This window comes from Rhinoderma darwinii, chromosome 4, assembly GCF_050947455.1.
Source record: "Rhinoderma darwinii isolate aRhiDar2 chromosome 4, aRhiDar2.hap1, whole genome shotgun sequence".
In the NCBI taxonomy this organism is placed as follows: Eukaryota; Metazoa; Chordata; class Amphibia; order Anura; family Rhinodermatidae; genus Rhinoderma; species Rhinoderma darwinii.
The window spans coordinates 85,522,796-85,540,216 of NC_134690.1; the positions used below are offsets into that span (position 1 = coordinate 85,522,796).

The 17,421-nt window shown below is 40.4% G+C and overlaps 1 protein-coding gene across 2 annotated transcripts in view; it reads left to right on the forward strand.

Annotated features, from left to right (window-relative positions):
* The window catches only part of LOC142759281 (glypican-5-like), a 332,098-nt gene that overhangs the window by 74,340 nt on the left and 240,337 nt on the right, over nt 1-17,421 (forward strand). For both annotated transcript variants that reach the window (XM_075861290.1, XM_075861291.1), the window contains one exon: nt 5,424-6,118. In XM_075861290.1, the coding sequence (XP_075717405.1) occupies nt 5,424-6,118 (695 nt within the window). The remainder of the gene's footprint in view (nt 1-5,423; nt 6,119-17,421) is intronic.

The window sequence follows — 17,421 nt, forward strand, 5'->3', positions numbered from 1 at the left end:
TTGACGAGTGTTCATACATTCATGAAGCGTATGAGGCCTCGTCGTTGATTTCATTTCCACAACTCTCCTATAGAAATCAATAGGTTTGGTTTTTCTGAGGCTTTTGTGTCCATGTGGCTGCTGTAAAACAAATCTCTGAACTGTTGTTCACAGAGCAGAGCAGCAGCACAGGCAAGATGGCTGCCCTCATAAGCATACACAGACAAATATAATAAATATACATTTAGAAATTAAAAACAGGTTAAAAAAATACATTTTAGTATCTGATTTTAATTAGTAAAGAAAAATATAGGTGAAAGATACATTCCTTTTAAGGCTGTGTTCACACTGAGTTTTTCCTCCTGCAAAAATGCTCCAGATGTTTTTTGCACTCGTCGAGGCGTTTTTTTCCCGTTTCTGACTGATTGAAATGGGGTTTTGGAGGCGGAAACCGCCTCAAGATGTGTCATGTCGCTTCTTTTTACTGCGACGCGGTTTTTCCGCTCGCGGTAAGAAAAACTCGTCCGCCTCCCATTGAAATCAATGGAAGCCATTTTCGGGCAGTTTTTGACGAGTTTTGCGGAGCAGTTTCCGCGCCAAAAAACTCTTAAAAAAACTCTGTGTGAACAGGGCCTAATTTCTCATGAAGCTAAAACTTGAAAGTTGCCACTTTACGTTTGATTGAAGTACTCTTGTAATGTTATTGACAATGTGTGTTTGATGAGATTAACCCCTTCCCGCACCTTGGCGTAACTGTACGTCCAGATAAGCAGTAACTTCGCGCACCTGGGCGTACAGTTACGTCCGCACTTTAAAAGTTAACCGCCGCGCGGCGCTACACCGCTGCGGCGGTTAACTGTGCAGGGTGTCAGCCCTGCTCTCCCCGTTGCCGATCAGCGGCCTGTCGCCGCTGAAATCGGCAATTAACCCCTTCGATGCGGTGGTCGATTGCGATCACCACATCGAAGAGGTTTACAGCGGATCGGCAGCCCCCCACATGTATTTGCGGGGGCTGGCGATCCTTATCATGGCAACCAGAGGCCAGACAATGACCTCCGGGTTGCCATGTACGGAAGCCTCGGAGGATCAGCCTCCGGCCGTTCCTCCTCTGCTTCCTGTCAGTGTGACAGTTACGTCACAATGACAGTTAGAACACATTACACTACGTGTGTAGTGTAATGTGTTCCAGCAGCGATCAGAGCTGCAAGTCTAAGTGTCCCCTAGTGGGACAAGTAAAAAAAGTTAAAAAAAGATAATAAAAATGTTTTGAAAAAGTGTAAAAATCAAAGTTAGAAGTGACATAAACAAAGAATGCTTTTTTTCCTATAATAAGTCTTTTATTATAGGAAAAAAATTAACACGTTAAAAAAAGTACACATATTTGGTATCGCCGCGTTCGTAACGACCCCAACTATAAAACTGTAATATTATTTTTCCCGCACGGTGAACACCGCGAAAAAAATAAACGAAAAACAGTGCCCGAATCACAATTTTTTAAAAATAAAAACGTTATGGCTCTAAGAATATGGTGACACAAAAATTAATTTATTTTATAAATAAGTGATTTTATTGCACAAACGCTGCAAAACATAAAAAAATTATATACATCTGGTATCGCCGTAATCGTATCGACCCGCAGAATAAAGTATAATGGTCATTTATAGCCCAGGGTGAAGGCCATAAAAAAAACAAATAAAAAACATTGTCAGAATTGATGGTTTTTGGTCACCTTGCTTGCCAACAAATTGAATAAAACGTGATCAAAAAAATTTCTGGTACCCCAAAATGGTACCAATGAAAACTACAGAATGTCCCGCAAAGAATAAACCCTCACACGGGTCCGGTGGAGAAAAAATAAAACAGTTCTGGCTCTCAGAATATGGCGATGCAAAATGTGCAGAGTGTTCCAAAAGCAGATAAGATCGGGCGCCATTTATCAGTGTGACACTGGCCACACATCTATGAATTATTATTTATTTACCGCATTATTATGCCCTCTTATTATACCCTGATGTACCCCGCACAGATAACATGTACCCTGATGTACTCCGCACAGATAACATGTACCCTGATGTACCCCGCACAGATTACATACGCCCCCACATTATAAACTGAAACACCAGTAAAACCCCAAACAGAACAACTACCAAGCAAACTCTGTGCCCCAAAAGCCAAATGGCGTCCCTCCCTTCTGAGCCCTGCAGCGTGCCTAAACACCAATTTACGTCCACAGATATGGCATCGCCATACCCGGGAGAACCCGGTTAATATTTTGAGTTATTTGTCTTCAGTGGCACAAACTGGGCATAACATGTAGTGCACTAAAATGGCATATGAGTGGAAAATTGTAATTTTCACTCCGCACCATGCGCTGCGCATTAACCTCTGCGCGCACCATGACATAGCATGTCGTAGTGTGGGGGGTGATGTATGGAGCGTCTCACGTAAAAAATAAAGAATTTAGAACGGCAAAATCGCTGTTTTTTTGGTCACCTTGGCTCTACCTAAAAATGTAATAAAAAGTGCTCAAAAAGTTGTATGTACCAAAAAGTTGCACCAATAAAAACGACCGCTCGTCCCTCAATAAATAAGCCCTCACACCGCTCTATTGACTGAAAAATAAAAAAGTTGTGGCTCTTGGAACGCGGGGAGGAAAAAACTAAGAAGGAAAAGAAAAAAATGGATCACTCCAGAAAGGGTTAATTACTTTCTAATGAAAAACCATTGATGACCACACGTGGGGTATTGCCGTACTCGGGAGAAATTGCTTTACAAATGTTGGGGTGCTTTTACCCCCTTTATCCTTTGTGAAATTGAAAAAAATGCAACATTTTAGTGGAAGAAATGTCGATATTCATTTTCACGGCCTAATTCTAATAAATCCTGCAAAAGACTTGTGGGGTCTAAATGCCCACTATATCCCTAGATAGATTCTTTAAGTGGTGTAATTTCCACTTTTGGGGGGTTTCCCCTGTTTTGGCCTCTCAGGGGCTTTGCAAATGCGATATGGCACCCAAAAACCATTTCAGCTAAATTTGAGCTCCAAAAGCCAAATAGCGCTCCTTCCCTTCTAAGCCTTGCTGTGGGTCCAAACAGCAGTTTATTACCACATATGGCATATTTCCGTAATCGGGAGAAATTGTTTTGCAAATGTTGGGGTGCTTTTTCTCCTTTATTCCTTGTAAAAATTAAAAATGGCTACCTTTTTTCAGAAAAAAGTTGATTTTTACCTTTACAGAATAATTCCAATGAATTCAGCAAAACAACCGTGGGGTCAAAATGCTAACTTTACCCCTAGAAAAATTCCTTGAGGGGTGTAGTTTCCAAAATGGGGTCACTTTCCGGCGGTTTCCACTATTTTGTTCCCTCCAGTGCATTTCAAACGCGACATGGCACTGAAAACCATTCCAGCAAAATCAGAATTTCAAAATCCAAATGGTGCTCCTTCTCTTCTGAGCCCTGCTGTGGGTCCAAACAGCAGTTTATTTCCACATATGGGGTATTGCTATAATCAGGAGAAATTGCTTTACATACGTTGGGGTGTTTTTTCTCTTTTATACCTTGAAAAAATTAAAAATTTCTACGTTTTTTCAGAAAAAAGTAGATTTTCATCTTCACAAACTAATTCAAATAAATTTAGCAAAAAAACTGTGGGTTCAAAATGCTAACTATACCCCTAGATAAATTCCCTGAGGGGTGTAGTTTCCAAAATGAGGTCACTTTTGGGGGTCTTTATTGTTTTGGCCCCACAAGACCTCTTCAAACCTGACATGGTACCTAAAATATATGCTAAAAAAAGAAGGCCCCAAAATCCACTAGGTGCTCCTTTGCTTCTGAGGCCTGTGTTTCAGTCCATGACCGAACTAGGGCCACATATGGGGTATTTCTAAAAACTGGAGAATCTGGGCAATAAATAATAAGTTACATTTTTTGGGAAAAACCTTCTGTGGTATAGAAAAAAATGTATTACAAATGAATTTTGTATAATAAATATGAAATTTGTAACTTTCACCTCTACTTTGCTTTAATTCCTGTGAAACGCCTAAAGGGTTAATACACTTTCTGAATGCTGTTTTGAATACTTTGAGGGGTGCAGTTTTCAAAATGGGGTGATTTATGGGGACTTTCTAATATATAAGACTCTCAAAGCAACTTCAGAACTGAACTTGTCCTTGTAAAAATCGCCTTTTGAAATTTTCTTGAAAATATGAGAAATTGCTGCTTAAGTTCTAAGCCTTGTAACGTCCTAGAAAAATAAAATAATGTTCAAAAAACGATGCCAAACTAAAGTAGACATGTGGGGGATGGTAACTAGTAACTATTTTGTGTGGTATTACTATCGGTTTTACAAGCAGATACATTTAAATTTAGAAAAATGCTAATTTTTGCAATTTTTCGCTAAATTTTGGTGTTTTTCACAATTAAATACTGAATCTATCGGGGAAATTTTGCCAGTAACATAAAGTCCAATGTGTCACGAGAAAACAATCTGAGAATCGCTTGGATAGGTAAAAGCATTCCGGAGTTATTACCACATAAAGTGACACATGTCAGATTTTAAAAATCGGCTTCGTCCTGAAGGCCAAAACAGGCTCAGTCCTGAAGGGGTTAAGGGGAACATGGCTGGACACATTCCAGAAAGCAGTAGAGATGGGCGCATCAATTATAAACAAATCGAATTTGGTCCAATTTCCCCGATAGTTTCAGCTTTGGTGAAAACCAAAACTTTTGGGGTTTGCGGCCCATGCATCTGCAAAATGGTGGCCGCCGGCTGCCATTTTACTGATTAGAAAAAAGGAAGAGGAGTTAAAAAAAAATTAAAAAAAAAAATACCATGTTTAACTACTGAACTGGTCTCCTGTAGTGACATGTCCCTGCTAGCCTCCTGAGTTGACGTTGTTTTGTCCCACGTGACCGCTGTAGCCAGTAACAGGCTGCAGCAGTCACATGGGACCATACAGCGTCATCAATATAGGAGCCGCGTTGCTACATCAACTTGAATACAGTCCTAGAATACCCAGAGAGTCAAACAATGCAATCAGGGGCACTTGCATTTTGCAGCAAATTTATTTGGATTGAATCAAATTGGACAGCCGATTCCAAAGAATCGGCCCCGAAACTAATTTTGGGAAATTCGCTCATCTCTAGAAACCAGGTATCAAATGGGCCTAAAAAACCCTCCTATGGTCCCTACTCTTCTGTTTTTTTAGGAGTAAAGACTGTTAATCTCCATTTATAAATAGTTGGCTTCTTAAAATCTTTCAAAACATTTATTTAAAGTTTTATAATGTTGTTGCTTATGTCTTATTGTTTTTTTTTTTTTTAATAATGAGCAGTTCCTGTATCATAAGACGTATGTCGAGAGCTATTGATGCACGTAATAATTTCGACCTACTTTGACAGTTTTCCACTTAATAACTCTTGCTTATGTCTTTGTCTTTCAGAGAGATTGACATATTTGATTGACATGGCCACAAACAACACACTTTCTTTGTTTGACAGCAAGTACCGCTCAATGGCTCAAGATGTACACGAGTCCGTGAAGGAGCTGTTTACTGACCTCTCACTTAATATTATGGGAGCAGACATGCCCTTGGAAGACGTATTCTCTAGATTTTGGGATGCTCTTTTTCCCCTTGTCTACAATCACCTTATTAACCCTGGAGTCGTGTCATTGTCAGAGGATTACTTGGACTGTCTACGCTTGACAAGACAGGATATTAACCCTTTTGGCAACAATTCAAATGAAATGCTTGCCCACTTGTCCAAATCTTTATGGGCCAGCCGAATGATGAAGCAAGCATTAAGCTTGGCAGAACAAGTTATCAACAGCACAATGTCTGCAGACTTGACCCGGGAGTGCATCCATGCACAGGTGAGAATGCGATATTGTCCTCACTGCCAGGGATTGACTCTTATCCGGCCTTGTGTTGGCTACTGTCTCAATGTTATGAGAGGATGTTTGGCCAGTCTAGCAAGTCTAGATGGCCACTGGAAAGACTTTTTTAACTTGCTGAAGCACCTGGCTGATCAAATGTCTGGACCACATGATCTGGAGCAATCTCTCTTAGAAATTCGTGATGTGGTTAAACAGTCGATTCAATATGCAGAGTCACAAGGCCCCTACCTCTCAAGAATGGTAAGTCTGCAGCAATGAATTGTATATGTGAAAGTCTGATTAATATTATTTATATTTTATGTCGTTTGCAGTCGACTGCGCTATTAATTCTGTCAAAAAAACGGAAACCTTATAGAACGGAGACAAATGGAAACCATTAGCAACGGAAACATTACCATTTAAATCAATGGTAATGAAAACGGAAGCGATGGTTTCCATTTTCCTTTCCATTGATGGTTTTCTCCGATGGAAAGGTCTGACGGAACCCATGAACGGAAACCGAACACTGATGTGAACACACCCTTAAAGCGACCCTCCGGTCTCAGAACAAAATTATAAATGTGATGGGGTATATGGAGTAATATTACCTGGTGCCCTCTCGTTGTGCCGCTCTACCGTCGATCCGCCATTTTAGGGTCCACTCTGTGCTGTCCCAAAATGGATTCAGTGCTTCTTAGACTATGAGTCTGAGACACTCTTACTGTTCTCAGATTGTCCACAACTGCTCATGTCAGCAGTTCTGTCCAATCCGTGAACAGAGGGAGTGTCTTAGACTCTATTTTGAGACAACACAAAGGGTACATTAAAACGTCAGATCCACGGCAGAGCGGCATAACTGAAGGGCACCTGGCAATATTACTCCATGTACCCTATCACATTTATAATTTTGTCCTGAGACTAAGGGGTCACTTTAAGTAACCACAGCATAGAGGAGTAGGGCTTTCTATAAGAAATTATGAGAATGTGACTGTAAAATGCACACAGGGTTGTACTCATCACTGTGAATGATATATCAACAGTCTATAGTGAGTTTTATTCCAGTTTTTTTCTATATAGTCAGAATACAGGCTGTTATATTTTGCTGATTGTTTTGTAAGACCAAGTATTTGATAGGAACCACAGGGTTAGTCGCAATGATGACAAAGGCCCAGGTGATTTGCACTCAAACAGTCTTTTACTGACAAGCAGTAAAATAAAACAGTTCTTTTCTAGGCCGGTGGTATACAGAATGGCCACAAGGGAGTGCAAACACTTCTCAGTAGAGATGTACAATCTTTTAGCACGTTACACAAATCCAATATGGCAAATGCCAATTTCAGGCAATACGGCTCACTTATTTCTCCTGGCTTTTGGACAGAGCTTCAAATTCTCTTTGATGCAGGGAAACGTCCACTTTAAATCCAAGCTCTTTCTCATTGGGCTTTAGCACTCTTTTTATCCTCTGGCGCTTTTAGGAAATCATGATCATCAGGAAGCCCCTGTCCACCTCCACTTGCCTTTCTCAGGAACTCGATCACGAGATGGCTCCTAGCAACATCCACTCGTCTTTCTTAGCAACACAATCATCGGGAGGCACTTGGCACCTTCCACCCAGCTTTTTCACAGTCTCTGCCCCAGGCAACTCCACCCGCCTACTTGTCTGGAAGGGAAGGCACCCAGGACAGATTGTACATTCTGGCTGTTCTGGCGACAGCTCACCCTCCTATAGCACCTTATTCCCAGTGTCACGACCTCACAGTATGCGGGTTGGCTCCTCTCCTTCCCTTGCCGACGGCCTCTTTCCCCTGTGAACACCAGCACAAACATTATACTGCTGCTCCAAGGGCCATAGCCGGTACACTTAACCCTGTTTCACTTTTTATAAATTTAGTGCTGCTCCCAGGGGGAGGCACACAGTGTGACTATGCTGTATGCGTCCTCACCACTGTTACGGAGCAGGAAAATCCACTCAAAGATGGCGTTTGGGCTGTTTGTCCCACTGCCTGTAATAGACAGGATGAGCCACCATTGCCTGAACAGTTTAAAGTAGCAGTGATTTTTGCTTAAGGACCTGCCAAGCTCACAACATGTGACCACAGGTCCTTAATATAAACAAGACATTGTCAAATAATTATTCAGTGTAGCCACTAGGTTGCAGCAAAGCAAGCAATACATATATATATACATTTATCAAGGAAATAAAGCAATATCAAAACATGCATTGCAATCCCTCTGCTGTAGGATCTAGACCTGTGACTAAAAAACCTTAGAGCAACATAAATCAAAATACTTAAACAGTAGTGTCATCTTGGAGAGGGGCTTCTCCACACCTTCAGTTTTATAGGAATAACATTGTGGAATTTGATTGAAAAAAATATAAATATTATTTTGCCAACTATTTTCTGTCATTCAAACTCACCTTTCAAGGCAAAAATACATACAGCACACTTAATTGGTACACAAATACTAAAATTCTGTAAATAAATGTAGCATCTGCAATATTTTTCCCTTAAGTGGGTTGTCCTAGACTCTCAATTGATAGCCTGTTTATAGCTTAGGTCATCAATATATGTTCGGTGATTGTGCCTGGTACTGTAGCTCAACCTTAGTAACTCCCATTTACTTGCAAGGGCTTAGTTGCACTACCGGACACAGCCACACCTGTATGTATGGCTCTGTGCTTGGATAAACAATGTATTTTTCTGATCGGGTAATGTCACCGGGTTAGAACGATTTTACATTGATGGCCTATTGTCACGAAGGGTCTGTGGACCCACTGGGCCGTACCGCCTTGGCGGTAAGGCAGCTGGTCAACAGGGAGCAGGTGAAAGTCTATTGTTCGTATAGGTACCTGTGGCAGCTCAGACAGCAGCAGGGCAGGCTCGGCTTGGACTAGGCAGCAGGTAGACAGACGTCAGGCGAGGTGAAGGAGGTCAGACGTGGATACAGCACGACACGTCTTTGGCACAGCACGGTGCTCGACCAGGATGATATGGAAATGCAAGGAACAGGAACAGGTACAGGAACTGGAACAGGAAACACACTAGGAGGCCATCACATAGAAAAACTAGGGAACACAACAACTCTCAGGCATAGAACTGGGGGGCTGGACCCCTCTTATAGTCCAGGGTACTCACGGGTCAAAGTTCATCAACAAGGTCCGGCTGAGGTGAAGTGGACGTGATCGCTGTCGTCTCCTGAGGAGGAGGCTGGGGCCAATGCTTGCCGACTCGTGGCTGTCTGGGGGGGAACAGAGCTGACAGCCCGCAGCCACGGACATTACACCTATCCTAAGGATCGACCATCAATTAAGAGAACCTTCCTCTTTTATAGGACAAATGGGTACCTGGATTGTCTCTGCAACAATTTTTTAGGCATACCAAATGTTATTGCTTTACAAATGTGGTGCAACAAATAATCCACACCCCCAAACTGAAAACTATTTGCAACCAGGAAAACATGTAAAAAGTTGGCTGCTAAAAACAATATTAATGTGGTGCATTTTTGATTCCTGATCCATCCCTTGGAAATACTATACTTCACATTGCGGTTGGGATTTTATTTATCATTGGTTGGAACTTTGTTTATGGTTGTTGAGAAGACTTTCGAGGTTAGCTCTGAATTTTTTGAACATTTTTACATATTCTTGACATTTTTTCTCATTAGTGATTTGTATCCCATTTTGTCATACAGCGTTTGGCTGTTTTGGAAACAAGGAGAGAAGGGTACAATAATATTCGTGTTTATGAAAAGTCTCAATTCTTTGCATAGAAATGTTTCTTTGACACTCGTCACACTCTGTTTGTTAGAACAAATACATCTCCCATGGTCCAGCAAAGAGTCAAGCTGATCTCCGCGACAGTGAAAGCTTCCCTGGAGGCTGAACTGACTTGTTGGTGCCAATACTTGACTCATTTCCCAAACCTTGGAACATCTGCTGGCTACACTGCTGAATTGCTTTATTATTCTGCTTGCTAAGATTTCTGGCGTCTGAGAGGGTTGCTGGACACCGTTACCCCTGAAGTTGCCGATATGGACACTTATCTTTATTTACTAAGTGAGAAGGCACTGTAGGAATACTAACGGTCTGTTCATCTTGGACAGTGTCGTAGAGTGGGATTATTGCATTCTTCTGAAAGCTTTGGTCTACAGCAGATACATGTCTCCAAGATTACTGGTCCACTGATAACATTATCAAAAGGGAGATAAAGTCAATGAACTGTGACGCGTTCAATGAATAGATGATGCAGTATATTATTCTGCTAATGATACGTACGTATTCTTTGTGTGGTTTACGTAACTTCTTGCTGATTGGACATAATCACACACATTGGTGGAGATTTACTGAGTAAAATGTGCCAAAAAGTGGAATACACGTCGTGCTGCAAATTTATTATGAGTTTCAGCACCTCCCTCAATGGTTTTGAGTGTCTAAAAAAGGGGGCATGGTTAAAAATTGGAAAATTAACCAAATTTATTAAAGCCTTTCGTCCACTTTTTTGGGCACAGTACACCAGCCATAAGTTGGAGTTAAAAAGAAAAAAAAATGTCTAACCTATTAAACGAGTTGCACAAAATGTATCATCACACGTGCTATTTTGATACATTTTCACCGTCTCATAATATGAATTTGCAATACTACTGATACATTTCCCCCATTGTATTACAAAACCGTGGTCTAGTGACATGTGACTATAAGGTTTGTTTTGTTTTTTTATTTTTTTATTTTGCACCTCTGGTAGCCAGGATCATTTTCACACTTTTGACATGTACAAATCAAAGCTAAATTAAAAAATATAAAATCATACTAAACCCCCATACCCATAAATTTTCTGAAAGTAGACACATGGCACAGATGCCACTCAGCACTTTATATAGGCACTGCCATGCAATTCTGTGTTAAACTGTAATTATTCATAAAAAATTATATTTGTGGCTAAAAGTGTGACCCAAGTCAAGCAGAAAATTATATGCACCACACATCTTAACAATAAAAATTCAATATGTACAGAGTACCTACATACCACTGAGGCCTATGTCTACATGAACGTATCTTAATAAAATCACCAGAATTAAAGGGATTGTGTCGCTATAATTTTTTTTTTTTTTAAGTTAAACAATTAATATTTAAGTGATTACACATTGTTTTAAATTTTTACATTTTTTCACAAGTCAGGAATTATTATAAATTAGATTCTAATTTATAACTCTTCCATGTGCTGGCCACTAGAGGGAGCAGTTCCCAAAATTGCAGCATGGTCAATGTGGTAAAGCAACCTCATTGCTTTATGCTGCAAATTTGGAGTGGACACATTCTCACTAGTGTCCTCACACAATCCCCCCTCTCTTATTGTGGCTAGTGCCAGGAGAAGGAGGATTAGATACAGTGCTCAGCAGACAGTATAACACGAACATACACAAACATAATAGACACATCACATACACGAATATAAATTACCTGCTCCTGCCGCCGCTGCCGCCCCCGCTCCTATGCCTTGCGCCTTCGCTTCCTTGAACATATGGCCGGAAGCTGCGGCCGGAAGTCGTCATCTTACTGCCCGGCAGCGGCTTCCGGTCCACAAGAAAATGGTGCCGGATTTCGCTCTGCGAACGTGCTTAGTTTTGGTCTGTGTGGGAGCGGCACATGCACCGTTCCCACAGAGACGGTGTATGCTGCAGAGAATGGAACGGCTCCCGTTCGCATTCTCTATGGGGTTGAATGTGCCGTATTCCATCTCTGTATGTGTCGTTAATCGACACATACAGAGATGAAAAAAAAATGGCAGTCCCCACAGAGAAGTAAAAGTAAGTACAAAGTAAAAATAGAACACCAGAACACAAATAAATAAAATTTATGTTAATATCATATTAAAAGCAATATGATAAAAAAAAAAATTTTCCTCCCCATATTTCATCACAGTTCGATGTTAACAAGAGCTGCCGTACTATTACGATGCTGTGATGGTGCAAGCTTAAAGAGGCTCTGTCACCAGATCATAAGTGCCCTGTCTCGTACATAATCTGATCGCCGCTGTAATGCAGATAACAGCAGTGGTTTTTATTTTGAAAAACGATCATTTTTGAGCAAGTTATGAGATAGTTTAGATTTATGCTAATGAGTTTCTCAATGGACAACTGGGCGTGTTTTTACTTTTGACCAACTGGGCGTTGTACAGAGGAGTGTATGAGGCTGACCAATCAGTGACCAATCAGTGGCCAATCAGTGGCCAATCAGTGTCCTACACTTCTCATTGTTCCAGCCCAGCACAGTGTGATTGTGCAGTGAAAGAAGTAAACACGCCCAGTTGTAACAAACACAATACACGCCCAGTTGGAAATAAGAGAAAACACGCCCAGTTGTCCATTAGCCAAAAATGATCGTTTAAAAAAAAAAAAAAAAGTTGCTGTTATCTACATTGCAGCGCCGATCACATGCAATAGGAGATAGGGATTTGATAATCTGGTGACAGAGCCTCTTTAAAGGCTGAGCTGGTTCTATCAATTGCAGTGTCCATTGCTACGATGTCAGCTGTTTAACCCATTAGATGGCGCGGTCAATGCTAACTGTGGCTAGAAGGAGGGTGGGACCTCCCCTGTCACTCCAACGGGGTGCTGATGACTTGCCATGGTAGCCGGGGGCCTAACATTGGTCGGAAGGTTGGGTGTTCAAGTCCCATAAGGGAACTACAAATGTTTATGTTTTTTTGTTTTTTTAAATCACCTTTGTTTTCTTCTTACAAAGCCCTTTAACTCTTTGTTTTGAAAAAAGTATAATAAAAACTATACATATTTGGTATCACCGCATTCGTAAAGACGATAAAATGAACACATTTATCCTACACAATAAAGGCCATAACAAATAAGACAAAAAATAAAAATGATAGAGGGTCATTGCACGCAGCTATACAAAAATAAATATTATTATTTTTTATTTTTTTTAAGTGAGCTAAAGTAGAAAAACTATAAAAACTATAAACATTTGGTATTGCCATAATCATAGCGACCCAAGGAGTAAATTTATCATGCCAGTAATACCGCACTATGAACTCCGCAAAAACAAAACCCAAAAAACTGTGGTGGAATTGCTGTTTATTTTCTTCCCCCCAAATAAAAGTTAATAAAAGTTATACAATATGTTATATGTACACCAAAATGGTGGCATTAAAAATTACATCATGTCCCACAAAAAACAAGCCCTTACTGTATATGAGTACTTTGACGGGAAAAGTCATAGCTATCAGAAAGTGGAAATGAAAAAAAATAATCAAAAAATCGCTGCGTCCTTTGGTCCAGAATAGGTAGACATCATAAGGAAATTTTAAGAAAAGGAACAACCTATATAATACCTTGAAAAAAAAGAACACCCCCAAAACCAATTTTTTTATTTTTTAAAGAAACTTCATTATTGCAGTTGTCTTCATGTGCTGTTGGCAGCCCCATGTCCACCTTCTTGTAACATTGTGACAAACAGGAATTATTGTGTTAAAGAATGCATTAAAACATACATTTGCACCTAAAACTTACAAGCAGAGGTTTATAAATAAAATAATGTTGATGATAACCAACAAAAATGTTGGCCGTCATTCACAAATGTGCTAAAAATATAAACTGCACACCGCAAACAGCTACTATGCTAGAAACATCTACAATTTTGAGAGTGCACAGCATATCATGTATAAAACTACAACTTAAAAATACATACACACCAGCACCTTCATGCAACTTTTGAATCAAGCAGTGATTATAAGCAAAAACTGCATGAAAACGCAACTTTTTTTTAAAAAATTAGTTTTATTCAATATGATATCAAAACAAAGACAGCGAGTAAATGACACATGAAACATGAGTAAAAGCAATAATGACAAATACAATAGCAATGTCAGTTGTAGCATATACAGCGTATGGGTATGTCATCTATCCACCAACCTATTCATGACAATTATACAGGATAAAACAGATTCTGAGGAACACAGAATGAAATGAAAAACAACAAAAAGATAAGTAAACAAAACATAACGCTCAAGTCACATTCCATATTGTATAAAGTGAATACATTTCAGGAAATGGCAATAATTACCGTCTCGATGCAGATACAGGATCCTCCTCTGAAATATCAAAGGTATCTAACCATAGATCCCAAATTTTATGAAATTTCTCAGGGCATCCACGATGCTGGTATACTAATTGTTCATAGGTAATAACCGTATTAACAAGCGATTTCCATACCGATATGGACAGTGGAATGTCTGCCATCCAATGTATAGCTATAGTCTTCCTAGCCAGAAATAAAGATTCTTTCAAAAAAATATGTATATAATGTGTCCAGTTTTCTTCATCTATAATACCAAGTAGTGCAATTTTGGGGGTGTAAGTAAGGTAAGGGGATGGTAGCATGGGTGTAATCACATCATACACCCGCTTCCAAAAAGCAGAAACAAATGGGCATTCCCAAATGAGGTGCCAAAAATCCGCTTCTGGTTGATAGCATATATAACAGTCAGATGTGAGAATTCTGCCCATTCTATGTAGGCGTATCGGAGTGAGGTAGGTTTGGTGTATAATATATAGTTTTATAAGCTTGTTATTTATCGCCGGGGATACAGACAAGTGTGAACTCAAAATCTCATCTGTTTCTTCCGGAGAAAGGTCTGGAAGTTAAGCCTTCCATCCATCAAGCACTGGAAGTAGAGTTGAGTTTATGCTGGCAGAAAACAAATAAGTATATAAGGCCGATATAAGGTCTTTAGGGCCCTGAGATTTTAGGATGCCTATTATAGGGTATGTAGATTTAATGGTCGTGCCAGGTGGGAATTGTGCCTGGAGGGCTTGACGAAGTTGCAAGTACCTAAACCATTGTAGCCCTGGAACATGGTACGGTAAGTATCCTGCAGTTGCGTAAACTTCAATAATAAACCATCACTATATATATCACCAAGACGAACAATGCCTAGGTCCTGCCAAACCAGGGCCAGGATATGTAGAGGAAGTAGGGCAGGACGCCTAATGAACCCTGGATATTCTAAGAAGCTAATCAGACTCTGTCCTGCTACCAGAGAAGTCAAGTAATAATCTATGGGAAGGGAGCCATCTTTTATCCAGTCTTGTATATTACGAAGTTGGCCAGCTAGGTAATACAAAGTGAAGTTTTGGGGCGTTGCAAGGTGGTTAGACTAAGTTTCGACCTGGAGGTTCCCCATATAAATTTTATAATTAATTAATTAAGGGATCGAAAAAAGGACATCGGCACGGTGACAGGCATGTGTTTTAGTATGTATGTACACTGAGGTTGTACAACTATCTTGACTAAATTTATGCGACCCGCTACAGATAACGGTAATGTAGACCATGCTTTAAATTTATCCCCTTTTTGTCCTAATAATGGGATAAAAGACACCAAGAGTTGTTGTGATCAAGGACCATATTAATACCGAGGTATTTGAATTGTGTAACGGTTTCAAGACCGTATTACGATTGTAATGTGTCAGGAGTGGGATTCCTGGTTGTGTATATTATGGCTGACTTTTGCCCATTAACTTTTAGACCTGAGTATTGTGAGAAAATATTGAGTGACTGAACACCTAGGTGATGTGAAGGATTCCTCAAGAAAAGGACCATGTCATCAGCGTACATGCCTACCACAGTTGTTTTACCCTCCCATTGCACGTTGGTGATTTCTGGGGAGTATTGAAGTCTGATAGATATTGCTTCGATAGCTATGGCAAATAAAGCTGTTGATAAGGGGCATTCCTGTCTCGTCCCACGGGAAAGAAAGAAAGGAAGAGAAGGAACCACATCTGAAATTGGAGGCCAAAGCCAAATCGTTTTTAACAGGTCCATAGGAATGACCATTCCAGGGAGTCAAAAGCCTTCATGGTATCTAAGGAGGCAACAGCCCATGGCATATCATGCCGTCTACCGAGTTGAATTATTGCTTGAACTTTCCTAATATTAATAGTGGTAGATTTCCCCGGCATAAACCCTGTCTGGTTTGGATGGATTATAGAAAGGATGATCTTGTTCAATCTAATGGCTAAAATTTTTGTTAGTATCTTATAGTCAGAGGTAGCTGAGGGCTGGGGGCGTCCCTGCTCGACTGGGTGAGATCTATATTCGTATCGATCTCACCCGTTTAACCCCTCAGAAGCGGTGCACAATAGCGTGCACCGCATCTGAGTGGTTTTGGAAAGAGGGAGGGAGCTCCCTCTCGTCCCATTGACACCCGGCGATAAGATCGCCGAGTGTCTGTGTCTCCGATGGTAGCCGGGAGCCTAATAAAGGCCCCCAGGTCTGCCTGTGGTGAATGCCTGCTAGGTCATGCTGGAGGCATGACCTAGCAGATGCCTGTCCGTTTTACACGGATAGGCATAATACACTGCAATACAAAAGTATTTCAGTGTATTATAAATGAGATCGGATTATCGCATATTGAAGTCCCCTAGTGGGACTAGTAAAAAGTGAAAAAAAAAGTTTAATAAAAAGTGAAAAAAATAAAAAAGTGAAAAAAAAATGAAAAACCCACTTTTCCCCCTTACAAGTCGTCCAGCAAAAAAAAAACCCTCCTACAATTGCATCGGCAAAAAAATAAAACCGTTACGGCTCTTCAAATATGGAGACACAAAAACAAATAATTTTGAAAAAAAAGTGTTTTCACTGTGTAAAAGTAGTAAAACATACAAAAACGATACAAATTTGGTATTGTTGCAATCGCAACAACCCACTGAATAAAGTTATTGTGTTATTTATACCACACGGTAAACAGCGTAAGTTTAGGACGCAAAAAAGTGTGGAGAAATTGCTTTTTTTTTTCTATCCCCCCCCAAAAAAGTTAATAAAAGTTAATCAATAAATTCTATGTACCCCAAAATGGTGCTATTAAAAATTACAACTTGTCCCGCACAAAACCAGACCTTATACAGCTATGTCGACGCAAAAATAAAAAGTGTATAGCGCTTTGATTGAGACAATAAAAAAACGTAAAAATTGGCTTGGTCATTAACATCTAAAATAGGCTGGTCATTAACCCCTTCCCGACATTTGACGTATCCATACGCCAAAGTCGGGTAGGGGAAGTATGGAGTGGGCTCACGCAGTGAGTTCGCTCCATACGATGCCGGTGTCGGCTGTATGTTACAGCCGACACTTCAGAGTAACTAGCGGCATCGCGCTCGAGCGCGATCCCACTAGTTTAACTAGTTAAATGCCGCGGTCAATACCGATCGCAGCATTTAAATCGTCATAAAGAGGGTGGCGACCCCCTCTAACAGCTCATCGCACCCCCCGCAACGCAATCGCGGGGGTGCGATGGTTGCTATGGCTGCCTGGGGGCTTAATGAACGCCCCCAGGTCTGCCATCTTTGTACACCTATTAAGCCCTGCCTCTGGCAGGGCTTAATAGATGACTGTCAGAATCACGATATATTGCAATACATTAGTATTGCAGTATATCGTGCAAGCGATCTAACGATCGCTGGTTGAAGTCCCCTAGGGGGACTAATAAAAAAAGTAAAAATGAGTTAAATAAAGTATTTTTTGGTGTAAAAAAAAAATTTAAAAATTAAAAGTAC